Source organism: Mauremys mutica, chromosome 12 (assembly GCF_020497125.1).
Source record: "Mauremys mutica isolate MM-2020 ecotype Southern chromosome 12, ASM2049712v1, whole genome shotgun sequence".
NCBI lineage: Eukaryota > Metazoa > Chordata > Testudines > Geoemydidae > Mauremys > Mauremys mutica.
In genome coordinates this window covers 32,657,343-32,684,915 of record NC_059083.1, presented here as the reverse complement: position 1 = coordinate 32,684,915, position 27,573 = coordinate 32,657,343, and the positions used below count along the sequence as shown (strand labels likewise).

The window sequence follows — 27,573 nt, the reverse complement described above, 5'->3', positions numbered from 1 at the left end:
GTTTAATAGGAAATGTGTTTTGATAACAGTGTAATGAAGCTGTTTGCTCATTACTGGGCGCTGTAGGATTATCATAATTTCATTTACTACTTCTGTAGGTTTGGGCTCTGCTCCTGCCATCTCTGTGGAGGGACATCAGGACGGAGGGATCCGGGTTATATGTCGATCAGCCGGATGGTACCCACAGCCCAAGGCTCAGTGGAAAGATCTCCAGGGGCAGGTCTTACCATCAGCCTCTGAAAAAATATCCCCAGAGGCCAATGGCCTGTTTCAAGCAGAGATTGCCATTGTTATAACAGAAGAGTCCAACCAGAAAGTGTCCTGCTCTGTCAGGAACCCCCGACTCAACCAGGAGAGAGAGTCAACGATTTCCATAGCAGGTCAGTGCCCGTCTGTGCCACACATGGATAGGCTGAGACGCTGCAGACATGAGCAGAGAGTATTTATCATTGTGTCTCCTGTTTATTGGCCCAGACCTTCAATGTGCTGAGCATGTCTTGTAAAGTCCTGAGCAACCTCAGTTCTCTTTGGATGTATCTACACTGCAATTAGACACCTGCTGGTGGTCTGCGCTAGCTGGCTCGGGCTAAAGGGCTGCTAAATTCTGGTGTAGACATTCGGGCTGGAACTGGAGTCCAGGCTTCAGACTACTGTGAGGTGGGAGGGTCCCAGAGCTCGGGCTTCAGCCTGAGCCCAAATATCTACACTGCAGTTAAACAGCCCCTTAGCCTGAGCCCCATGAGCCTGAGTCAGTTGGCAGGGGCCAGTAGCGGGTGCTAATTACAGTGTAGACATGCCCTTTGTCGCTAGTAGGAGCTGAGGGTGTTTAGCACCTTGCAGGCTAGGATGCCATTGGCCAGATTGTCATAACAGCTCAGTACCCAGCAATCATCATTCTTCTGAGTGGGGCTGGGGGAGGGAATTCTCCTTTGTTTGTGTGGTATAGAGAGAACTATGTTGGAATTGCAAGCTGTCACTTTAAGAGAGGGGGATTCCAGGTCCTGTTTGCAGGCTAGAGGGCTCTGTAGGAAAGCATGTGAGCAGAATCAGGGCTTGTCTACAGGTATAGTTAGTTCACGGCGAGCTGGGTGTAAATCTGCCTCTCACTAGCCTGGTGCGCACTAACTGTCTGTGTGGACTCTGCTACCTGCACTAACAATTCCGTAGTGCGCTTCGATCTACCCCACTTTGAAACTAGAACAGAGCAACATGCACCAAGAAACTTTCAGTGCATGCCAGCAGGGTCCACATGGATAGTTAGTGGGCAGCAGGCTAGTGTGAGATAGATTTACACCTCAGCCTGCAGTGCACTAACTGTTCCTATAGATGAGCCAACATAAAGCAAGGTGGGATGAGTGGTGCCCCCTGCCTTAGGGAGCAGCCCCCCTCTGGTTTGGGTTCTTGTGTGTGGATTCTAAGACATAAAGTTGTGTTACGCTGCAACCTTCCGGCAAGAGTATTTCTGTTTGTAGCTAACTTCTCTGTGACTATCACAGTTCTCAGTGAGTGTGAGGGAGGGAATTCGCCTTTGTTCTCAGTGAGACCAGCTGGTTGCTGAGTGTTTATGAAAATCTGGCTAATTAAGTCATTTTTCCTGAATAGCACAAGAGCCCTGGTTATGATCTGAGCATTGCTGCTTAGGTGACCACATCAGTGTGAGAGCTGCACGACAGGCCCTGTCCTGCAGTTCAGACTCTGACAAAACTCCCATCTGCTTAAATGAGAGTTTTGCTGACGTCAGAGCTGAGAATTAGGTTGTAACTTGTACTTAATTGCACAGAAGGCAGTAAACGCAGAGCTCCATGGCTAGTATAATTCTGATCTCTGCTGTGAATGTACATTATAGTTTTTCACTTCAGTCACACAATGGGCGTGATCCTGCCTTCCTGCATAACCAAGTCGGTAGGAGCATTGAGAGTGTTACAATAAAGGATCAGCCCAAAATATTCAGAAACAAAATCTTATGTAAAAACAGCTTAACATATTAACCTTTTTTTCTAAAAAATATGTATTATCTATCAAATAACATTGTTAATACAGAATGAATATTTCATCACTGTAATAATAAGAATATTGCATTTGTAAAGTACTATTAATTTGAGATTTCAAAGTGCTGAACTGCTTAATAACCTCTTAGTAGGCTCGGAATGAAGTGATTGTTACAGAATCATAGGACTGGCAGGATTAAGTATTATCTAGACCATCCCTGACAGGTGTTTGTCCAACCCACTCTTAAAAATCTCCACTAATGGAGATTCCACAGCCTCTCTAGGCAATTTATTCCAGTACTTAACCACCCTGATAGTTAGGACATTTTACCTATTGTCCAGCCTAAACTGCCCTTGCTGCAATTTAAGCCCATTGCTTCTTGTCATATCCTCAGAGGTTAACAAGAAGAATTTTTCTTCCTCCTCCTTGTAACAACCTTTTATGTACTTGAAAACTGTTATCATGTCCCCTCTCAGTCTTCTCTTCTCCAGACTAAACAAACCCAGTTTTTTTCAATCTTCCCTCATAGGTCATGTTTTCTAGACCTTTAATCATTTTTGTGGCTCTTCTCTGGACTTTCTGCAATTTGTCCACATCCTTCTTGAAATGTGGTGCCCAGAACTGGACACAATACTCCAGTTCAGGCCGTATCAGCACAGAGTAGAGCAGAAGAATTACTTCTCATGTCTTGCTTACAGTACTCCTGCTAATACATCCCAGAATGATGTTCACTTTTTTTGCAACAGCATTACACTGTTTATTCATATTTAGCTTGTGATCCACTATGACCCCCAGATCCCTTTCTGCAATACTACTTCCTAGGCAGTCATTACCCATTTTTTAATGTGTGCAACTGACTGTTCCTTCCTAAGTGGAGTACTTTGCATTTGTTCTGATTGAATTTCATCCTATTTACTTCAGACCATTTCTCCAGTTTGCCCAGATCATTTTGAATTTTAATCTTATTCTGCAAAGTACTTGCAATCCCTCCTTGCTTGGTATCATCCACAAACTTTATAAGTGTATTCTCTATGCCATGATCTAAATCATCGATGAAGATATTAAACAGAACCAGACCCAGAACTGATCTCTGTGGGACCCCACTTGATATGCCCTTCCAGCTTGACCACGAACCACTAACCATTCTTTGGAAATGGTTTTCCAATCAGTTATGCACCCCCCCTTATAGTAGCTCCATCTAGGTTGTGTTTCCCTAGTTTGTTTATGAGAAGGTCATGCGAGACAGCATCAAAAGCCTTACTAAAGTCAAGATATACCACATCTACCACTTCCCCCCATCCACAAGGTTTGTTCCCCTGTCAAAAAGGTTATTAGGTTGATTTGACACAATTGGTTCTTGATAAATCCATGCTGACTTTTACTTATCACCTTATTATTGTCTAGGTGTTTGCAAATTGATTGCTTAATTATTTGCTCCATTATCTTTCTGGGTACTGAAGTTAAGCTGATTGATCTGTAATTCCCCGGGTTGTCCTTATTTCCCTATTTATAGACTGGCACTATATTTGCCCTTTTCCAGTCCCCTAGAATCATTCCCATCTCCCATGCCTTTTTGGAGATAATTACTAATGTCTCGGGTATCTCCTCAGTCAGCCTCTTGAGTATTCTAGGATGTATTTCATCAGACCTTGGTGACTTGAAGACATCTAATTTGTCTAAGTAATTTTTAACTTTTTCTTTCCCCAGCCTCTGATCCTATCTCATTTTCATTGCCATTCACTATGTTAGATGTCCAATCACTACTAGCCTTTTTGGTGAAAATCCGAAACAAAAAAGTCATTAAAAGTCAAAAAAAGTCATTAAACTAGGTTTGATGGGGACAGGTGAGCAAAGTCCACAGGTAAGTGGAGAACATGGAGACCTGGGAGATGATTTGGAAATAGGAGGGAGTGTGGGCTATAATGGCACAGAGAAAGGAGGGTCAGGACAAAACTGGGAGGTATGATCAAATCAGTATCTTAGATGCCTATATACAAATGTGAGAAGTATGGGTAACAAGCAGGAAGAACTGGAAGTGGTAATAAATAAATACAACTACGACATTGTTGGCATCACCGAAACTTGGTGGGATAATACACATGATTGGAATGTTGGTATGGATGGGTACAGCTTTCTCAGGAAGGATAGACAGGAGAAAAAGGGAGGAGGTGTTGCCTTGTATATTAAAAATGTACACACTTGGACTGAGGTGGAGATGGACATAGGAAACGGAAGTGTTGAGAGTCTCTGGGTTAGGCTAAAAGGGGTAAAAAAACAAGGGTGATGTCATCCTAGGGGTCTACTACAGGCCACCTAACCAGGTGGAAGAGGTGGATGTGGCTTTTTTTAAACAAGTAACAAAATCATCCAAAGCCCAAGATCTGGTGGTGGTGATGGGGGACTTCAACTATCCAGATATATGTTGGGAAAATAACACAGCGGGGCACAGACTATCTAGTAAGTTCTTGGGCTGCATTGCAGACAACTTTTTATTTCAGAAGGTTGAAAAAGCTACTGGGGGGAAGCTGTTCTAGATTTGATTTTAACAAATAGGGAAGAACTCGTTGAGAATTTGAAAGTGGAAGGTAGCTTGGGTGAAAGTGATCATGAAACCACTGAGTTCACAATTCTAAGGAAGGTTAGAAGGGAGTATAGCAAAATAGAGACAATGGATTTCAGGAAGGCGGATTTTGGTAAGCTCAGAGAGCTGGTGGGTAAGGTCCCATGGGAATCAAGACTGAGGGGAAAAACAACTGAGGAGAGTTGGCAGTTTTTCAAAGGGACACTATTAAGGGCCCAAAAGCAAGCTATTCCCCTGGATAGGAAATCTAGAAAATGTGGAAAAAACCACCTTGGCATCATATAAAAAATGGAAGCTAGGTCAAATTACAAAGGACGAATATAGGCAAACAACACAGGAATGTAGGGGCAAGATTAGAAAGGCAAAGGCACAAAATGAGCTCAAACTAGCTACGGGAATAAAGGGAAACAAATAGACTTTTTCAATACATTAGAAGCAAGAGGAAGACCAAGGACAGGGTAGGCCCACTGCTCAGTGAGGAGGGAGAAACAGTAACAGGAAACATGGAAATGGCAGAGATGCTTAATGACTTCTTTGTTTCAGTCTTCACAGAGAAGTCTGAAGGAATGCCTAACATAGTGAATGCTAATGGGAAGGGGGTAGGTTTAGAAGATAAAATAAAATTTAAAAAAACAAGTTAAAAATCACTTAGAAAAGTTAGATGCCTGCAAGTCACCAGGGCCTGATGAAATGCATCCTAGAATACTTAAGGAGCTAACAGAGGAGGTATCTGAGCCTCTAGCTATTATCTTTGGAAAATCATGGGAGACAGGAGAGAGTCCAGAAGACTGGAAAAGGGCAAATATAGTGCCCATCTACAAAAAGGGAAATAAAAATAACCCAGGAAACTACAGACCAGTTAGTTTAACGTGTGTGCCAGGGAAGATAATGGAGCAAGTAATTAAGGAAATCATCTTCAAACACTTGAAAGGTGGTAAGGTGTTAGGGAATAACCAGCATGGATTTGTAAAGAACAAATCATTTCAAACCAATCTGATAGTTTTCTTTGATAGGATAACAAGTCTTGTGGATAAGGGAGAAGCAGTGGATGTGGTATACCTGGACTTTAGTAAGGCATTTGATATGGTCTTGCATGATATTCTTATCAACAAACTAGGCAAATATAACTTAGATGGGGCTACTATAAGGTGGGTGCTCCCTAAGGCAGAGAGGCGGAACTCAACCCACCTATGTGTAGGCTGATTCTTTGCAGATTGACTGCAGAGGCCCCAGATTGTACACTCCTTGAAGGGCCCCTTAGCCTGCAAGCAACACCAGGAATCACCTCAGGATTTAAAGTTACACTTGTAATTTTTACACAGTTTTCAATACACCGTTAATCATGTAGCAATGACCCATTGCTCTAGAGCCAAGGCAACAGGAATCTGGAGAAATGTTTACTCTGAAATTCCAGGCTGACATTTTGTTTTTATTAAAGTCCTTCATTAACATATTTTGGGCCAGGTTCTCTCGTGCGGCTGAGCCCCACTGAGCATAGGTGAGTCGGGGGTGTCAGGAAGCTGGTCACAACTCTCTGATTCTGATGGCCAGTCGGCGCTGGCTGCAGCCTAGGGAACAATTAGAGCAGCCTAGAGACTGCTTGAAGTTATATCAGTGAGGTTTAGCCTTATCTATAGTTATGGGTTAGTTTAACCAACAACCCACCCCATGGTGACGGTTTAATCTAATTTAATCTGAGAGAGTTCAGCCTCCAACGTCAACTACATTAGAGAGATTATCAATAGCAGGGGGACTGCATGGTGCACAACAGAGACTACATGGTGCTCTCTCTATACTAATTACTTTGATTAGCTAGCCAAACAATACACATGCTGCAGATTGGCAAAGTAGAGAGAGCCCAATATAGAATGCATAGTGTTTGCATTACTCACACCAGGCCTTGCGGAAAAACCCAAAGTGTTACTCATCTTCGCCATCATCCTCACCATCATCCTTCATCACCACCCCCCACACCAGTGCCCATCACCCTGGCATCTCCCCCCCACCAAGGCGCACAGGCTGGGGTACAGCTTTTGTAATGTGTTATGCTGATGCCTGCTGGGAGTCAAACATATTTATGAAGTTTTTGACCCTTATTCCAACTTCCAGACCTCACTCCTGTTGGGATGCTCCATTTCTCATAGGTCAACTCATTAGTTCCCCTTATGCTCATTAACATTTACATCACCGAATCAACATAGTAACAGGCAGAAGTCTTTCACCCCGGCTACCAACGGTCGTCTTGTGGTGTCTATGGATCCCTCATAGACATTATAATCGAAACTCAGCACTTCTTTTCAAACATCAGCATATCACAAAGCCACAAACCCAGCAGGTATATTACTAATGTATTTATACTAACGTACGCTAAATCCTGAGGCCTAATTTGGCTAAGTCAGATATTTTACAGGCCTGAAGCCAGTACGCTTTTATGTACAAAAAAACTGCATTCAAAAATAAAACAATGTAAAACTTTAGAGTCTACAAGTCCACTCAGTGCTATTTCTTGTCCACTCAGACACACAAGTTTGTTTACATTTGCAGGAAATAATGTTGCCCACTTCTTGTTTACAATGTCATCTGAAAGAGAAAACAGACATTCGTATGGCATTGTTGTAGCCAGCATCAGAAAATATTTATGTGCCAGATGCGCTAAAGATTCATATGTCCCTTCATGCTTTAACCACAATTCCAGAGGACATGCGTCCATGCTGCTAACGGGTTCTGCTCAATAACGATCCAAAGCAGCACAGACCAACACGGGTTCATTTTCATCATCTGAGTCAAATGCCACAAGCAGAAGGTTGACTTTCTTTTTTGGTGCTTCAGGTGGTTTCTGCATCAGAATGTTGCTCTCTTAAGACATCTGAAAACATGCTCCACACCTCATCCTGCTCAGATTTTGGAAGTCACTTCAGATTCTTAAACGCTGGGTCAAGTGCTGTAGCTCTCTTTAGAAATCTCACATTGTTATCTTCTTTGTGTTTTGTCAAATCTGAAGTGAAAGTGTTCTTAAAATGAACAACATGTGCTGTGCACTTTGTGTTCTATGTTGTAATTGTGACGAAGTGGGACTGGTATTACTGGGGGCTGGGTACAGATCCTAAGTTTCTAGCAGCAAAAGGCCAGGCAGCCAGATGCCTGACGTTCTGTTGCCTAGCAACTGATGGCCGGGCCCCTCCCTACAAAGGTGCATCTAAAGGTGTTGGAGACAAAGGGGTCAGGTGACCTGCTGGCCCGGGAGAGAGGCTGAGGAGAGAGGAGGGGCCGGAGGGGGTTGGCAGACTGGAGTTGGCTGGAGAACAGAGGGGAGGCAGGGAGACCGGGCTCTGATCCCCGAGGGGGGCGGTGAGGCCCCAAGATCAGGGGCGGCTCTAGACAGTAGGCTGCCCCAAGCAGCGCGGAGCGCTGCGCCGCCCTTCCCCGGTCCCGCGGCGGGTCCCCTCTTCCCGCGGCTCCGGTTGAGCTCCTGCCGGCATGCCTGCGGCAGGTCCACCGGAGCCCGGGACCAGCGGACCTGCCGCAGTCATGCCTGCGGGAGCTCAACCGGAGCCGCGGGAAGACGGGACCTGCCGCAGTCATGCCTGCGGCAGGTCCGCTCGTTCCGGGCTCCGGTGGGCCGGCCGCAGGCATGCCGGCGGGAGCTCAACCGGAGCCAAATGCCGCCCCCCCGGGAAACGGCCGCCCCAAGCGCCTGCTTGGCGCGCTGGGGTCTAGAGCCGCCCCTGCCCAAGATGGACCTAACCGGGGGGATCCGGTTATCTGTGCCTGCAAGACCTGTGTTGGACTGTATTCCTGTCGTCTAAATAAACCTTCTGCTTTACTGGCTGGCTGAGAGTCCTGGTGAATCGGCAGGGAGACCGGGGGTGCAGGGCCTGACTCCCCTACACTCCGTGACAACTCGTTCTGTTGCCTAGCAACTTAGGATCTGTACCCAGCCCCCAGTAAGACCAGTCCCACTTCGTCACAGTAATTGAAAATGTAGAAAAACATCCTAAAATATTTAATAAATGTCAATGATATTCTATTGTTTAGCAGTGTGATTAAAATTGTGATAAATTTTTTTTAGTTAATTGCATGAGTTTACTGTGATTAATCAACATCCCTAATATTTATATCTCACCTTTATATCCTAAATATATCTGATACATTTCAGCATTGGCTACAGGCGGATAGTTGTAGCATAGCGGAGCTCCACCCTATTCCTTCCCTACCCCCGACATGCCCCCTCCCATTAACTAATCATGTTCCATAACCAGGCTAAAGCTTGGACTTTCATTGGCTTAATAATAAAGCACAGAGGAGCCACATCTCCCTGTGTATTTCCCTGTGAGTCTTTTAACTAGTCACAGTGTCACCACTGTCACGGTGTTCTGCCTTCATTCTGCGCGTGTTTGCTCCCAAGTCAATGGCATTTTCTCTTGCAGAGCTGTTTTTCCCACGAGTCAATCCCTGGATGGTGGCTCTATGGGTGATCCTGGCTCTCCTGGCTGTTCTCCTTCTCCTGGCCAGTTACTGCGTCTGGAGGCAACACAGAGCAAAAGGTGAAGTAACAAGATGGGGGAATTTGGTGAGAGAGAGAGAGAGAAATTGATTGATTGACTGATTGAAAACCAAAACCAAAAGGAGAGATACTAGGGCTGCCAACTCTAACTGAAGCTATTCTGGTAGGTTTTTTCCCCAATATGAGGTAATGTCATTTCCTTAAAATAGCCTATTAAACTCTCCAGAATTGCTTTCAATAGTCACTGGGAGATGGATGCTGATTCCGGGAGACTCCAGGCCTGGAGGGTTGGAAACCCTAAGGTCTGGTCTACTCTGGAGGGGTGTCTTCAGTGCAGTCAGTCAATGGCTGATATTTCCCTGTCGACTCCACCTGTGACACTCACCCTGGTGGAGTACCAGAGTCAATGGGAGAGCACTCAGTTGTCAATTTGACGTGATAAATCGACACCTGCTGGATCGATCACTGCCTGTAGACAAGCCCTCTTAGGCCTGGTCTACACTAGGACTTTAAATCAAATTTAGCAGCATTAATTCGAATTAACCGCGTACCCGTCCACACCAGGAAGCCATTTAATTCGACCTAGAGGGCTCTTTAGTTCGAATTCGGTACTCCACCCCGACGAGGGGAGTAGCGCTAAATTCGACATGGCTATCTCGAATTAGGCTAGGTGTGGATGCAAATCGAACTTAGTAGCTCCGGGAGCTATCCCACAGTGCACCACTCTGTTGACGCTCTGGACAGCAGTCCGAGCTTGGATGCTCTGACCAGCCACACAGGAAACGACCCGGGAAAATTTGAATTCCTTTTCCTGTCTGGGAACTTTGAATCTGATGTCCTGGTTGGACATCGGGGCGAGCTCAGCAGCACCGGCAACGATGCAGAGCTCTCCAGCAGAGGGGTCCATGCAATCTCAGAGTACAAAGAGGGCCCCAACATGGACTGACCGGGAAGTCCTGGATCTGATCGCTGTGTGGGGCGATCAGTCTGTGCTTTCGGAGCTGCGCTCCAAAAAACGGAATGCAAATACGTACGAGAAGGTCTCCAAAGCCATGGCACTCAGAGGATACAGCCGGGATGCAACGCAGTGCCGCGTGAAAATCAAGGACCTGAGACAAGGCTACCAAAAAGTCAGAGCGGCAAACGGACGCTCCGGAGCCCAGCCCCAGACATGCCACTTCTACGAGGCACTGCATGCCATTTTCGGTGGGTCTGCCACCACTGCCCCACCAGTGACCGTGGACTCTGAGGATGGCATAGTGTCGACGGGCAGTTCCTCGGCGATGTTCGCCGATGGGGAAGATGAGGAAGGGTTTGTGGAGGACGAGGCAGGCGACAGCGCTTACAATACTGCTTTCCCCGACAGCCAGGATCTCTTCATCACCCTCACAGAGATCCCCTACCAACCCTCCCCGGCCGTTAACCCGGACTCAGAATCAGGGGAAGGATCAGTCGGTAAGTGCTATAAACATGTAAACATTTATTTTTTTAAAAACAGGAATAAAAACTATATGAAAAGAAGGTCGATACATATAGGGATCGAACAGAAATCCTCTTGGGACAGTTCCACGAAGCTCTCGTAGAGGTGCTCGAAAAGCCTCCGCAGGAGGTTCCTGGGGAGAGGTGCCTTATTGGGTGCTCCGTGGAAGCACACTCTTCCGCGCCAGGCCATCCTTAGGTACAGTGGAAGCATTGCCTCGACCAGCATGGCAGCATAGGGCCCAGGTCTGTGCAGGGATTCACGCAGCATGCTCTCTCTGTCTCTCCGAGTCACCCGCCTCAGGATGATCTCGCTCGGCGACTGCTGCATCTAATTAGGGCAATTAGTGTAATGTTACTATTGTGAATGCTTGACTTTTCCTTTGCATAGCAATGACCGTCGTTTAACAGCCACGTGTTGGAGGCTGCAGAGGAAAAGCATACAGGGATCTTTCCCGGGGACAGCCGCGAGGGGCTGGAACAGGGTCAGACTTTATGCTTTCCAGATTGCCTGCAGCAGGAGGGCACTGCTATCCATTAACTGTTAAGCAGCCTAAAGTTTACGGCTTACCAGGCCTGGCTGCTACACGGATTCTGCTGTCCTGCCCCGCTTGTCCGATCTCCAGTGCAAGACCCCAGGCAATGAAAGCGAATTCCGAAAATTCGAACTTGTCCTGAGAGCACATGAGATTAGGTGCCCTGTATGGTCTTGTTCACAGAAACTGAGTAGACTGTGTTCAGTGTTCGCAAACATGTATCTTTGGAAGGAAATCTCTTCCTTTTTCCCATCACACAGCTGCGGCTCTTTCCCGAACTGCCCCGGCATCCCCCTCACAGAGGCTGGTGCAGATTAGGTGGCGAAAGAAAAAGACTCGGGACGACATGTTCTCGGAACTGATGGCCTGCTCCAGATCCGAGGCAGCCGAGCAGAGACAGTGGAAGGAGACCCTATGTCAGTACCAGCGCTCACACAGTGAACGGGAGGAAAGGTGGCGGCAGGAAGACCAGCAGGCGACTCAAACGCTGCTTGGCCTAATGAGGGAGCAAACGGACACGCTCCGGCGCCTTGTGGATGTTCTGCAGGACCGCAGGCATGAGAGAGCCCCCCTGCACTGTGTCTGCAACCGCCCTCCCCCGCCACAAAGTCCTGTCCCCCCCTCACCCAAAATAACAAGAAGGAGGGGCGCTAGGGGCCGTGAAAACTGTCACTCCACCCCAGCAGAGCGCTCATGTACCACACAGCTCTCATTCCCTAAATTTTGAGAAGTGCTTCCCTTCCTGGATCACCCAATCCCAAATCCCAGTTTCATCCCCCAACTGTGTAGTTGAGTATTAAAAATAGTTTGCTGTTAATCACTGTTTCCGTCATGTTTCTTTGCAGAACACTTTGTGTGAAGGGGGGGAGGGGTTTTTTAATTGCATAGGACAGCCACCATTACCAGGGTACAGACTTGGGGGCAGGATCAACAGCAGGACACACACAGAGTGCAGCCACTAGGCACCCAGGTCAGTCGGGGAGGTGTCTGCTGCCCCAGGTCAGTCAGGGAGGTATATGCTGCCCCAGGGTCCTAGCGCCTGTCATCCACAAATGGCAAGGCAGGCTGCCCTTACCATGCCCTTCCACCCTAGCCATGAGCCTCTCCGATGCCCTGAGCCCCAGCCAGAGCCCTCATCCACGGACACCTACTCACCCTTCACACACACACCCCTCACCCCTTCCTACGCCCCCACCCCCAGCCCAGAGCCTGCATCCAAACTCCGTCCCAAAGCCGGCACCCTTACCCCTTCCTGCAAACCCACCCCTTCCTGCACACCCACCTGCAACCGTCCTCCCCCCAGAGACCGCTCTAGGAGCAGGAGCCTGTCATTCCTCGAGTGTAGAAGCGGTCTGTACATCACTGCACACCGTACCCACCACAGTCTGCGTCCCTGTTTCAACCCTTGAACATGAATTCATAATTACAGAAAACTTTGTTAATTAACAGTGTTCCATTAACTTTATTTTTAAATGTGTGTTGGAAGGGGGGAAACCTGGTGAACGGGGTATGTAACCGCAGATAGAAGTCAACAGTAACTGAAACAGGGTCAGGTTCAGCTTCTCTGTAAAGAAACTGTGCAGTCATAGGTTACCCATCTCTCTGCGGAACCTAGCTTTAAAAGCCTCCCGGATGCACAGCGCTTCCCGCTGGGATCTTCTAATGGCACGCGTGTCTGGCTGAGCGTAATCAGCAGCCAGGCGATTTGCCTCAACCTCCCATCCCGCCATTAAGGTCTCCCCCTTGCTCTCACAGAGATTGTGAAGCACACAGCAAGCTGCAATAACAATGGGGATATTGTTTTCGCTGAGATCCGAGCGAGTCAGTAAGCTCCGCCATCTCCCCTTGAGACGTCCGAAAGCACACTCCACCACCATTCTGCACTTGCTCAGCCGGTAGTTGAAGAGTTCCTTCTCACTGTCCAAGGCGCCTGTATAGGGCTTCATGAGCCAGGGCATCAGCGGGTAGGCTGGGTCCCCGAGGATCACTGTAGGCATCTGCACATCCCCAACAGTTATTTTGTGGTCCGGGAAGAAACTACCTGCCTGGAGGCATTTAAACAGACCAGAGTTCCTGAACACACACGCGTCATGAACCTTGCCCGGCCACCCGACGTAGATGTTGGTAAAACGTCCCCTATGGTCCACCAGTGCTTGCAGCACCATTGAAAAGTAGCCCTTTCGGTTAATGTACTGGCTGGCCTGGTGGGCTGGTCCCAGGATAGGGATGTGAGTCCCATCTATAGCCCCACCGCAGTTTGGGAATCCCATCGTGGCGAAGCCATCTCTGACGACCTGGACGTTTCCTAGAGTCACTACCTTTGAGAGCAGTTGCTCAATGATTGCGTGGGCTACTTGAATCACAGCAACCCCTACGGTAGATTTGCCCACGCCAAAGTGGTTCGCTACTGACCGGTAGCTGTCTGGCGTTGCAAGTTTCCAGAGGGCTATGGCCACTCGCATCTGCACAGTAAGGGCTGCTCGCATCCGGGTGTCCTGGCGCTTCAGGGCAGGGGACAGCAAGTCACAGAGTTCAAGGAAAGTGCCCTTACGCATCCTGAAGTTTCGCAGCCACTGTGATTCATCCCAGACCTGCAGCACTATTTGGTCCCCCCAGTCCGTGCTTGTTTCCCGGGCCCAGAATCGCCGTTCCACAGCATGAACTTGACCCATTGCCACCATGATCTCCACGACGTGGCGTACCCTGCTTTGTGAGAGGTCTGTGCCACTCTGTGACTTCCTGTCCTCACCGCGCTGCCGTTGCCTCCTCACCCGATTTCTCAGCAGCTGACTGTGGAAGAGGTGGACGATAAGGTGCGAGGAGTTGACAACGGCCATAAGTGCAGCGATGATCGCAGCGGGCTCCATGCTCGCAGTGCTGTGGCGTACGCGCTGTAACTGACCAGAGAAGGGCGTGAACAGATTTCCCGCCGGCGCTTTCAGGGAGGGAGGGCGGTAGTGACGGCTGCATGACAACAGTTACCCAAAACCACCATTGACACATTTTTCCCCCAGCAGGCATTGGGGGCTCTACCCAGCATTCCAATGGGCAGCGGGGACTGCGGGAACTGTGGGATAGCTTCCCACAGTGCACCGCTTCCAAAGTCGACGCTGGCCCCGTTACTGTGGACTCAGACAGTCGAATTAGTGTATTTAGTGTGGATACACAAATTCGACTTCATAAGGTCGATTCCACAAATTCGAGTTAAGTAGATTCGAAATAGTCTTGTAGTGTAGACGTACCCTTAGATATACAGGGATTCAATATTTGGAGGAGGTGTCAGGCAGTGGGAACCAGGCTGATCATGAAGGGGGAGCTGAACAAATTATAACTTTGTCTAAACTGAGAAGTGGTTTCACTCCTTCAGATGTCACTCAGGGATCCCAATCCAATGTGATTCTGAACTATTCCACGGGGACCAGCATGGCTCAGACAGAAACACCATGTGGGGCTCAGTGAACTGGGCTTGGAGCACTGACAAATGTAACTTGGCTGCTTGCAGGAAAAACAGAAAGCAAAGGAGGAAAAAAGGGTGTTTCTTAGGGCCAATTCTGCTCCCCAGTAGGTGCTTGCACCCCCCACCCCAATCCAGCTGAGTAGGAGCTGCAGAAGGGCAAAGCAGTGGCTGTCAAAATGGACAGATTAGCAATTATCTTAGCTACACTTAGGGCTGGTCTACACTGTGGGGGGGAGGTATCGATATAAGATACGCAACTTCAGCTACGTGAATAGCGTAGCTGAAGTCGAAGTATCTTAGATCGATTTACCTCAGGTCCTCATGGTGCGGGATCGACGTCCGCGGCTCCCCATGTTGACTACGCTACCGCCGCTTGCTCCGGTGGAGTTCCGGAGTTGACAGGAGTGCGTTCGGGGATCGATATATCGCGTCTAGATGAGACACGATATATCGATCCCCGAAAAATCGATCACTGCCTGCCGATATGGCGTATAGTCTGGACGTACCCTAAGACTTGTTCAGCCTGAGATCCTGCTGATCTGAACATCCAGCTAAACAAAGGCACCTCCACCCCATTCTCCCTCCCTCCGCAATCTACCGAGACCCTAGGAGGAGCTGTTACCACTTATCATTAGGATCAGGAGCAAGTACCACCTACAAGGTCAGGAATTGGCCTAGGATTGAGCCAACCAAACCCTGTCTGTCGCTCATTGCCCTCCCCCATCCCCACAGGCAGGAGCTGGGGAGAGCTGCGGCTGTTCAGGGGATGGGCACAGAGGGGAGCAGCCAGATCAGACAGGAGTGTGACAGGGCCCAGGCAGCAGGGATGGCCCCTGGGGGAGACACTTAGAGCAGCCCCTAGAGGTGATGGTCAGTGGGCCCAGGCAGCAGGGATGCTGAGTGTAGGGATGATGAGACACATCTGTCTGTGTGTCCTGTTTGCCAGTCCGTCTGCCTCGCTTTCATAATTACAGCACAATTACATGAATAGCGGGAACCGCGCCATAAACACGATCGGGTGAAATCTCACATCTCGCCCTTTTCTCTCCCTAGATACCCTACGACCTGATATTGAGAACAAGAAAGGTCAATGTCTGGGCCCATTACATTATCTGACAGTAGAGTTATCCCATAAGCACGACAGGGTGAAATCTCACCATTATTAATTAACTGTTGCAACAGTTTCCCAGGGGTCATGGTAGATTCTCCAGCACTGGCAGTTTTGAAATCAAGATTGGATGTTTTTCTAAAAGATCCTCTCTAGGAATTGTTGTGGGGAAGCCCATGGGCTTGTGTTACACAGGGGTCAGACTAGGTGATCACAATGGTCCCTTCTGGTCTTGGACTCTATGAATTGATGACCTCTCATCCTGTTCTCTCTAGAGACCCTGCTGTCTGGGCCAGTTACATTAACTGATATTAACATTATCCCCACAAACACGACAGGGTGAAATCTCATGTCTCTCCCTTTTCTCCCTCTAGAGCTCCTGCGATCTGAGATGGAGAGACAGAAAGATCAGTGTCTGGAACAGTTGCATGAGCTGTGGGGTTACCGTTATAAATACAACAGGGGGAATCTCATGTCTCTCTCTTTTCTCCCTCTAGAGGCTCTGCGGTCTGACATGAAGAGACAGAAAGGTCAGTGTCTGGGAACAATGGGATGGGTTGAAGATTTCACATCATGTCAGTCGAGTTAGCTCTCTCAAGCCAGCTTAAGTCAATTGAAAGCCACGTTTAATGCAGTGGAGTCTCAGTTTAACAATTTTAGATCAAGTTTAGCAGGTGGAGTTACAGCCTGTTTTAATAAGTAATGAAGAACATCTCCATATCGGCACCAGAGCCCAAGCAGTGAGTTCAGGGCTGCTTGTGCTGACACAGACGGGCTCTGAAGGGGAAGGGACCACTTTTCTTAATAAACCCCATGGGAATTACAGAAATGGCACCCCAGAGCCATAGCCGTGGCTGGAGCGCACACCCCCTCCTGCATCCCAAACTCCTGCTGAATCCCCTCCTACATCCCAAACCCCTCATCCCTGGCCCCACCCCTGAACCTGCACCCTCAGCTGGAGCCCTCACCCCCTCCCTCCCCTGCACGTCAACCCCCTGCCCCAGCCCAGAGCCCTCTCCCACTCCCTGGATCCGTCATTTCTGACCCCACCCGGAGCCCACTCCCGAACCCATGTCGCAGCCCAGAGCTCTCTCCCACATCCAAGACAACATATCCCTAGCCCTAGCCGGAACCCAACTCCCTGCCCTAGCCAGGTGAAACTGAGTGAGGAGTGGGGACAACGAGCGATGGAGTGAGGGGGGATGGAGCGAGCTGGGGACGGGGCCTTGTGGAAGGGGCAGGGCCTGAGGAAAGGGATGTTTTGTTTTGTGCAATTAGAAAGTTGGCAACCTAGACAGGTTGGGTCCCTGCCTCCATAAGAAGCCAGCTCCTATGCTGTGCTCTGCTTAGCATCTGATGGACAAATCTTGCAAAACGTTCGTATCACCAGTGAGGAAGATGTCGCTGTTAGCTTGACTATTGTGTATTAAATTGTCGAAGAAAAACTCAGTTCTCGCTTTTTGTTTGGATGCAGCAAAATTAAATACTTTATTATTTCTCCAGTAATTACCATGGAGGGAGAGAGTGCCATAGGACACAGGGTCCTGGACAAGTCTCTCAACTGGTAAACAATCACAGCAAGCCTTTATACCTTTTACAGACAATTTCTAACAATAATACAGACAGTAAAAAGCAACAACTACATTTTGTTTATACATAGCAAAAAGGCTTATCTTATTTGTCTCAATCCTAAGAAAAGCAAGCCTGCATTTTGGTTAGTGATTGCAAGGTCATAATAACTTTGTACACAGTTCCTGTCCTGTCGCCTCGCACTATCTTTGCTCCTACAAGTCTTACGTCATTAAGGTTACAGTATGGCCTGACTCTTGCTAACTAACATTCATTAAGATCTCTTCAAATCCTTGTTAATTATTTACTGGCTTCCACACTCCCCCCTTTTGTACTTCTAGTACAACAAACAATTTCAAATCTCAATTCGCATGAAACCAGGGACTTCAAATTCTACAGCAAACATGTCAACCGTCAGGGGACGTAATGACAATGCATAATTAGCATAAACATGAAAGGTATTGCTATTCTTACGTTATTTACAACAACAACAACAACAACAACAATATAATCCTAAATTAACTAACAACACTACAAACAATAACAATCCCATAGGAATAATATAATGGGGCTGTTGTACAATCGTGAACACAAAGCACAAAACATCAGACCTAGTACATAAAGTAAACACTCTATAAGCTGTATGAAAGGCATTCCTTCCAGCTTGATATATATTCTAAAGCATGGGAATTTGCCCTTGCAATTCAGAGATTCTTTGAACCTTTGGTAACAATGAAAGCAAATTTTGAAACTGATCAGGCACCATTCTAATCCAATCAAAATATACCTAAAATCTAAGAGCTACTTGCAATATTCTATCTGTATTCTATCTGCAGGCCAGTAAATGATATAATTGCCTGCAGCAGTGGTAAGATCAATATGTATATCTTGTAAAGTGGTGGCATTAACGCACACACAGCTATCATTAGCTTGAAAAAGTGGGTGTCCCGTCAGGGTAGTTCCTTGACCTCCACCCTCTCAACAAATATTGTCATAAACAGTGACAACTTCCCCTAGCTTCAGTTTATAGATACACTGAGCTGTGGTGGTTCTAACGGCCAAAATGTCCATTGACTCTCTATTCTTATCCAAAATGTCAGGTGTCATTCTAGGGGTACTGTCTAGAAATCAGTTGGAGATACCAGGTGGTTTAATTTCCCCAGATGTCTCGGTAAACAATTACAGTCCCACAGGCATCCTCCCCATGGACCCAGCAGGATTCGGTATGTGGGAGCCCACACCCACCCTAACCGGTCCATATGCTTGGAAGGAGCACTGTGAATGTCCACACTTCCATCCAGAAAGTGTCCAAGTATGTCTTCATGACCACAGATCAGATGGTACTCCTGACGTGTCTGGAAGGGCAGTGGGCCAAGTCTAGTCCAGATCCCACTGCAATGCCTTCCCAGCCTCAGTGATATTCAATACCATCTCTGTCAGTAACTTCTGGGTCATAGAACTAAGGGTGGAAATGACATGTAACTCACCAACACCAGCCTGTACTGAAGATAGCTGAGCTTCAAAAATAAGACTAGTGGCCTTTTCTAGTTGCCCCAATTTCTCATCATGTTCTTGGCCTGGAAGAATAGTCCAAATGGCTACTACACTATTGGCCAGATGAAACAACCCAGCCCACAGGGATCTGGTCAATTCCCTTGTTGTCCAGAGGAAATAACCCAGGCCTTTTTGTTATGCTAATTTTTTTTTTTTTTTAACCATGATGCATCTTTACCTGGTCCGGACCAATACCATGAGGCGGTATGACAACCTCTCTTGAGGCGGTAAAAACCCCTCAGCACCGGTGCATTCTAATGCATTTACCTATGCATTACCTTATGCATTACCTTATGCATTTCCTTGGCCAACTCAGCAGTTCCCAGTACTGCTATAAACTAACCTTATTGGGGCCTCTCCCCAATACCACTTTGCATCTAATCCTGCTGCACAGTCAATAAGTTCAGATGGCGTGAGCCCAACAGAGAGACAGACGTCCTCACGGAAAGTCCTCCTCCGATACCCCAATAGAGATTTCAAAAGGTCTCATACCTCTCATGTGGCGCCATGGGGTTCGAAGGGGAATGATCCGTAGTAGCCGTCCGTGGGTCCATGGGCGTTGCCATCCCGGACGAGCCCCCAAATTGTCGAAGAAAAACTCAGTTCTCGCTTTTTGTTTGGGTGCAGCAAAATTAAATACTTTATTATTTCTCCAGTAATTACAATGGAGGGAGAGAGTGCCATAGGACACAGGGTCCTGGACAGGTCTCTCAACTGGTAAACAATCACAGCAAGCCCTTATACCTTCGTTACAGACAATTTCTAACAATAATACAGACAGTAAAAAGCAACAGCTACATTTTGTTTATACATAGCAAAAAGGCTTATCTTATTTGTCTCAATCCTAAGAAAAGCAAGCCTGCATTTTGGTTAGTGATTGCAAGGTCGTAATAACTTTGTACACAGTTCCTGTCCTGTCGCCTCGCACTATCTTTGCTCCTACAAGTCTTACGTCATTAAGGTTACAGTATGGCCTGACTCTTGCTAACTAACATTCATTAAGATCTCTTCAAATCCTTGTTAATTATTTACTGGCTTCCACAAAGTTTTGAGACTCAACATTAACTCACAATGTCTTTTACTTTCCAGAGGAGTACGAGGCAGTGAAAGGTACCTGTGTTTTTACTAGTTTTGATTATGCTTCATATTAGAAAATGAACACTCAGAACTATGTGTGCAAAGGAATGTTAGTGTAAAAAAGTAATGTGTTACTGTTATAGGTAATGTACACGACAAGGGGAAATCCAAATAGTATCCAGAAATAATGGGTGGAAAAATTGTGGTATTGAAATATGAACATTAACAGTTTTATTTTTCACAACATTAATCCTTGGAAATACTCTTAAACACAAACAAACAAACAAACTTCACTCCCTGACACCACAGACACCCTGTAACAAGAACAATAATTATTTATACCAATAGGGCCCAGCCGTGTGAGTTCTCCACAGACATGCTCCCACGCCAGGGCCGGCTCCAGGCACCAGCCTACCAAGCACGTGCTTGGGGTGGCACCTTGGGAGGGGGCAGCGATCGGGGTTTGTTTTTGTTGTTTTTGGTTTGGCCAGGAGGCGCTCAGGGGGGCGGGAACTTGGGCGGTGCGACAGGGCGCTGGGGGAGCGGGGACTTGGGCGGTGCGACAGGGCGCTGGGGGAGCGGGGACTTGGGCGGTGCGACGGGGCGCTGGGGGTTAGAGCTGGCCCTGTCCCACGCCCATTGGTTTGCTTGGAGCAGGATTGGGCCCCCGAGTGGGGATGGGGAGCTGATGGGGAGCAGTTGCAGGCACTCAGCACCTCTTGGGGTTACCTGCATTATCCACATTATGGAAACACTTATAAAGGAAGAGTTCTTTGAGCTGGAAACCCAGATTTTCTGCTGTGCCAGGATCTGCTTGGGGTAGCGGGTGGGGGCAGTGAGGGATCAGGTTATGGCTCCCTGATTCTCAGGCTGCCCCAGGGGCTGCTCTAATTTGCTCCAGCTGACTGTGGTCCCTGAGATTGGTGATTGTGCTCTGCTCTGCCCCAGCACACCTCCCCCCAACCCCTCCCACCCTGACAAGCCTCCTACACCAGGTTGGAGGTGGTGGGAGTTAGCACAGGAGCCAGATACGCTGCTTTACCCCAGCTGAGCTCTCTCTACACCAGGGGAATTCTCTGATATCCAGGGCCTGGTTCCTGCCAGTCTGCGCCAGCCTTGCACACAGTAACTGGAGCAGGGGAGAGAACTGAACCCTTTATCGCTATGGGCCCCATTCTGCCCCCCGACTCACATGAGTGATCCTCACAGGTGCAGTCCCAGTGATTTCTGGGGGGAGGGTTTGCAGGATCAGGTGTGAAAAAGCAGAAGCTCTAACTCAGGGGTGGCCAACCTGCAGCTCTTAAGCCGCATGCGGCTTTTAAAAAGTTAATATGTGGCCCCTTGCATAGACACCAACTCTGGGGCTGGAGCTACAGGCGCCAACTTTCCAATGTGCTGGGGGGTGCTCACTGCTCAACCCCTGGCTCTGCCCCCACTCCACCCCTTCCCCCAAGGCCTCTGCTCCTTCCTGCCCCCTTCCCTGAGCCTGCCATGCCCTCACTTGTCCCCCTCCTCCCAGAGTCTCTTGCATACCGCAGGAGGCATGGGGGAGGTGGGGGAGGCGCTGATCAGCTGGGCTGCTGGAAGATAGCGGGAGATGATGGGGAGCTGCTGATATATTACTGTGGCGCTTTGGCAATGTACATAGGTAAATTCTGGCTCCTTCTCAGGTGCAGGTTGGCCACCCCTGCCCTAACTACTGATTAGGAGCCTAATGCTGGTGTCCTTACTCAGGCAAAATTCCCTCTGAAGCCAATGTAATTTGGGTTTAGAACCGGGCGCTTATGTAATAGAGAATCTCTCCTATTGATTCATTTATGTTCTTTTTTCCCTTTTCTCCCATCTCGTTCCCATGGATCCTCTGGAAGAACTGGGTAAGCTCCGTTTCTGGTATGTGGAGTTTGTTTTTCACAGTGTGTGACTTGTCGAGTCTGTATTTCGAGTCTAAATTCTCATGTCTGATTATTTCAGGACTCACCAGAGCCCGAAGCTACGCAGGTAACTAACGCTGATACTGCTTCAGTCACTCTCAGTTCCATTCCCCTGGGATATTCGGTCCTGCAGTCCTCTTACAGCTCTCACAACAACTAAGGGGTTGGGCAAAACGTCATTGTCCATGTGAAAGTCTGAGGGTTTGGTTATTCACACTCCCACTAAGGTACCTGCTTTTGAGGGAGAGCTGGGGCAAACAGACAATTGTTTTCCTGCTCTCTGATTCATAGAATATTAGGGTTGGAAGAGACCTCAGGAGGTATCTAGTCCAATGCCCTGCTCAAAGAAGGACCAATCCCCAAATGGCCCCCTCAAGGATTGAACTCACAATCCTGGGTTTAGCAGGCCAATGGGCGATAGGTCAGGAATGGGGCCGCAATTGGGGCAGGAAGTTGGGGGCCATGGCTGGGAGTGGACCCACAGTTGGGGCCGGGAGCTGGGGGCTTCAGCCGGGGGTGAACCATGTTTGGGGCTGGGGCTGCAGCTGGGAGAACCAGCCACCGACTCAGCTGGGCCGGGAGTCGGTGGCTGAGGTTGGGGCCGGAGATGCAGCTGGGGCTGAGGGTGGGGCTGCAGTGGAGCTGGGGGCAGAGCAGGGCTGGGTGACATTCCCTTCCCGCCACCCAAGGGGGCTGGTCCAGGCCCTGTCAGGCCCCCCAAATGTTCCTCCACACCCTTGAGGGAGGCACGACCCACAGTTTGGGGAGCACTGCTCTAGGAGCCCCTTCCAGGCTCCTTACTCTGTGAGCTCTCCTGGGAGCTCCTCTCCTGAGCACCTTCCTGTCCCTAGGATCCCTTCAGCTGAGCCCTGGTTACCCTTTATCAGCCTCATTAGCTGTTTCGCTAGGGATTTAATTACTGCCAGGTTGGTCTGGGTTGTCTCACTCTCCCTTACAGGGGCCTGTCACAGGTAGTCTGGACCCTGACTCCCCTAACAGGACCAGCCCTCTTGATACATTTCCCCCCCACCCCCAGAGCCAACCTGTATTCAAAGGGAGGCTTGACCATGGCTGACACTTGGTTATGTTCTGCTAGAAAAGTTTCAAACTCCAGGGAAGTAAATTATTGGCCACTTCCAGGAGCTGCATGGACCTAGGGAGGCAGGGAGGCTGCCTTAGCCCCGGGCCCCCGCTGCGCCACTGACCAGACTTTTAATGCCCCAGTTGGTGGTGCCAACCGGAGCCGCCAGGGTCCCTTTTCGACCAGGCGTTCCAATAAAAAGCCAGACGCCTGGCAACCCTATGGACAGGTGCCAACCCTAGGTCCTGTCCACATGGCCCAGTAACACCCTGCTGAGCCAGGTACAGGCAGCCACATGCCAGCCCAGGCCCCTGGCAGGGACCCCGAACTACCAGCTGCCATGGTCACTAACAGTGTTAACTCTGTCACGTGCCACTCACCAGGCTTAGAGCCCCCTGGGCCCAGCTCCAGGAACTGCTGTAACCTAGAACCAGAGCAATGCAGGGCTGGAAGGGCCCTCGAGAGGTCACCTAGTCCAGCCCCCCACGCTAGGTCAGGGACTAGACTATCCCAGGCAGGGATTTGTCCAACCTGTTCTTACAAACCTCCAGTGACGGGGATCCCACAACCTCCCCTGGAGCCGGGTCCAGAGCTTCACGGCCCTGAGAATTAGAAAGTGTTTCCTCATCTCCAGCCTCAACCTCCCTTGCTGCAGATTGTGCCTGTTGCTCCTTGGACAGGCCCTCGCCCTGCCCGCTGGGGCACTGGCTGTCACCAAGCCTGAGCATCGCTGTTATCGCACTGAATGGCTGGCGGCGCTGGGCTGGCTCAGGGGGCAGCAGGGCAGCTGGTGCCTTTCACTCCCCAGTCACCGATCTCTGCCCAGGCTCAGAGTCTAGTTCCCAGCGGACAGGAGCTCACATCGTAACTCGCTTTAACGGCAGCCTCACTGGCCATCCCCGCAGGGAGGCCAAGGCCTGAATGGGCCACAGGGACGATTCCTCCCCAGGGAGAGGCTCCGGCAGATGTCAGGGCTGAGCCATGTTGGCAGGACAGTGGGGGGCTCACACGGCCTCTGTATCCTTATACCCTCAATACACAGAGCTCCAGCAGCTGGTGTGTAAAACCCAATTCGTATTCCCGGCACCGATCTCACTGACACTGCCCCAAGGGTCCTCTCCTACTGGGGCTGGGGAGTGAGTAAGGGGCACTGGAAGAGGGGGGCCGTGGGGCCATGGCCCCATCACTTTTACCAATGGGAGAGCTATTCCCTCCCACTTTTTACCAGCTGTAGGGGTGAGTGACGCTGGGGGAGGGGGCCGAGAGGAGAGACCAGGGGGTCAGGGTGTTGGGGAAGAGGTGGGGTGAAGGCAGGGGCTCAGGAAGAAGGGGCAGTGTGAGAGCGAGGGTTCAGGGGTGCGGGGACAGGGGCTCAGGGAGAAGGGTTGGCATGAGTGGGTGACCCCTCTACTTTGAGGGAGCTTCCATCACTCCTGGGGAGAGCACCATCCCAGATCCTGATCCACGGGCACATCTCTGTGTTTGCCGGGTGCACAGAGCTCTCTGTGTGGAGACACTTTCACGCTCACCCAGGAACCTGTGCTGGGAGGCCCCACTGCCCAGGAGGCCGAGGGCTCTCACTCCCCTGCCCTGGGGGTGAAGGGAGGGGCCCTGGGGCTGCTGTTCCCCATCCCAGTAAGGGGGTGAAGGGGACGTGGACACAGACAATGTCCCCTCTTGCACTGTGAGGGACAGACCTGGCTCCTCCCTGGGCTTCAGAGCCTGAGCTCCAGCCAGAACCTGAAAATCTATGCGGCTATTTTTAATTCCAAAGAGGGAGCCCCGCCAGCCTGAATCTGTCCACCCCGTTCCAAGACTCGCTGCTGCAGGCTGTGTAGAAGGACCCAAAGTGTCTCCAGAGTCTGGGTGTGAAAGTTCCCAGCGTATCTGTCCCAGGGCTGGTTAATCGGAGCGGGGGGAGGGGGGTGGTGGCTGGCCCAGTCGTTAGATAGAGACACCTGAGCTCCTGGGGCTCTGAGATGGTCTCTGTGACTGTTATCCGCTCTGGGAGAGGCCCAGGTGCAGCTGCAGAGGGTCTGTGCCGCTAGCATCGTCCATGGGACAAATGGCTCTGGGCAGTCTCTGGAGCCAAGTCTCCATTTTCAGCCTGATTGGTGGGGGTGAGATCAGGGGCCCAGAGGGCATTTGTCTGAAAAGGGAAAATTAAACAGCAGCTCTGGAGTGTTTCATAGCTGCTGTCCTGAGCCTGGCCTGCCTGTAACTGCCTTTCTGGGGATGTTGAGAGTCTCTCATTGCAAGTCACTGGGATTGGGGCTCCTAAGTTGCTCAGACAGGTTTGCAGTGGAGCTGGGTGAAATGTTTTGGAGAAATAGTTTATTTGCTGCAAAATTATATTTTGGGTCAATAGAAACTATTCGTGAATCCATGTCGGGTTTGCTGACTAGTTTCAATGAACAGAAAAAGGTGCTGCCGCTTCCCTTGTAGCCTTTAGCCCAGTGGCTGGGCCCTCAGCTGGGAGCCCCAGGTTCAATCCCCCCGTGTGATGCCATGAGAGCTCGAACCGCTGGGCTCCAGGTGTCTGATGACGTCCCCCTGTGTCTAAACACTGCCAGGGGCACTGGGCCAGAGCGTGGGGGGTGAGAATGACTCTGCAGCCCAGTGGGTTGAGCCTCCACCTGGGAGCCCAGAGTCCAGCTCCCCTGCTCCAGTGACCCTGTAATTATTGATCCATAACCCCAGTGAGGGGAGGGGTTACGGCCCCTGGCACAACAGTGTCTCAGCCATGTCTGCCGGGTTTTCCTTGCACTGATGTAGCTGCACCGGTGCAAACCCCTAGTGCAGATGCGCTGTGCAGGTGTGAACTGGGACTGGTCCCCGGTGCAGCTTCTCCCAGATGGAGGGGGCAGTAAGTGAGGAAATGCCTCGTCCCCTCCCCACTGCCCTGGCCTCATTAGCAACAGCCCATTAGTGCGCATTTATACAACCCCCCGAATCTTCCACTGTGAGCCCAATGCAGACAACTGCCCCCGTGGGGGTGGGGCTCGGCCCGGCGAGGGGAGGGGCTGGTTGTGGGGTTTCCCTGGCTGGAAGGCGGGGCCCGTGGGGCCTGCCAGCATGGAGAGTCCCAGCTGCTTCCCCTGGGGCAGGGCTGCACCCCCAGTGTGTGTGGGGACAGCCACTAACCTGCTCTGAGCGAGAAACCAACCACACATGGCCCGAAAGCAACAGAGATTCCCTGGGGCCTTCCTGTCCCTCCCCCCTCTCTGGCTCCTGCCCCTCCCTTGCCCTTCCCCCACCCTGAGGGACCCTGGACCCTGCGTCTATTCTGACCCCTCACCCACATCCTTCCCTCTCTTCTCACTCCCTTTCTGCTCCCCTGGGCCCCTGCCCCTCCCACTTTGCCTCCCTGGCACATGCCCCTGCCCTCCACCCATCTCTGCCCCACTGGAACAGCCCATCCCTTCTCCCCCTGCCCTACTGGCATCTGCCCCTCTCCCCCAAACATCCTCTGCACCCTGGAGCCCTCCCATCACTTCAGACCCCCACTATGTCCTGGCATCCACCTCTCCCCTTTCCCTCCTCTGCTGTCCTGACTTTCGCCCTTCTTACTCCCCTCAGCCCTCCTGACACCTGCGCCTCTCCCCACCCTCTCTGACCCCTGGCACCCGCCCCTTCCCTCACCCCCCTGTGCCCACCCCTCCTCTAGCCCCACTCTGACCCCCTGGCACCTGCCTCTCCCCAATCCCCTCCCCTAACACCTCCCTCTGCCCACCTGCCCTGCCTCTCACCCCTCTCTGCCCCCTGGTGCTTGTCCCTCCCTCCTCTGCCCTCCCTGTACCTGCCCTTCTGCTCAACCCCCTCAATCCCCTGGCACCTGCCCTTTCCCTCCCCCCGCACCCTTCTGCTGCCTGCCCCTTCCCTCCTCCTGCCCCCCAACACCTGACACTCCCCTTGTCCCCTTCCTTCCTGGTGCCCCTCCCCTCACCACCCTCTGCCCCACTAACCCTGCTCTCCTCTCGCCCCTCTGCCACCATCACCCATGCCACCTTCTCTTTATTTCTCACCCCTGCCCCTCCCCTCCCCCTCTGGCTCCGTGACACCTGCCCCCCTCACCACCCCTCCAGTCCCCTGGTGCCAGCTCCTCCTCTGCCCCAAGTCCCAGCTCTACCCTGGCCCCATCTGCCTCCCAGGTGCCTGCTGTTTCCTTTGCCTCCTCTGCCTGCCTGGTGCAAGTCCCTTCCCTTGCCCCCCTTTGGGACCCCTGGTCTCTGCCCTTCCTCTCATCTCAGCACTGCCCCGCCCCTCCCCTCCCCCTCTCCTAACCTCTGGGCCCCACCCTCCCTTCATCCTCCTTCTGCCCCCCTGGTGCCCACATCTCCCTGCACACGCCTCTGCCCCCCTAGGGCCTGCCCTTCTCCACACCCCTCTCTCTGCCCCCTTCTGCTCACCTGCTTCCTCACCCCCCATTCTGCCCCTTTGGCACCAATGCCTGTTCATTCGCTCCCCCCACCCATGGTTCCACCTCCCCCACTCCTCATCATCTCACCCCTGGGAGCTCACTCACCCCTTGATTTCCCCTGCCCCATTGGAGCTCCCCCATTTCCTCACCCCCCTCTGCCCCCTGGTGCCTGCCCCTTCCCTTGCTTCCCTGTGCCCCTTGGGGTCCATCCCCTTCTTCTGCCCTGGTGCCCACCCCTCCCCCCACCTCCTGCAGCCCCCTGGAACCTGCCCTTCCCTTCACACTCC

The 27,573-nt window shown here is 50.7% G+C and overlaps 1 protein-coding gene across 1 annotated transcript in view; it reads left to right on the top strand.

The window, feature by feature from the left end:
- The window catches only part of LOC123346499 (butyrophilin subfamily 1 member A1-like), an 84,497-nt gene that overhangs the window by 15,065 nt on the left and 41,859 nt on the right, over positions 1-27,573 (top strand). Inside the window, exons 3-8 of the mRNA XM_044983935.1 lie at positions 99-380; positions 8,998-9,114; positions 16,152-16,184; positions 19,867-19,887; positions 21,723-21,728; positions 21,826-21,852. Of these exons, the coding sequence (XP_044839870.1) occupies positions 99-380; positions 8,998-9,114; positions 16,152-16,184; positions 19,867-19,887; positions 21,723-21,728; positions 21,826-21,852 (486 nt within the window). The remainder of the gene's footprint in view (positions 1-98; positions 381-8,997; positions 9,115-16,151; positions 16,185-19,866; positions 19,888-21,722; positions 21,729-21,825; positions 21,853-27,573) is intronic.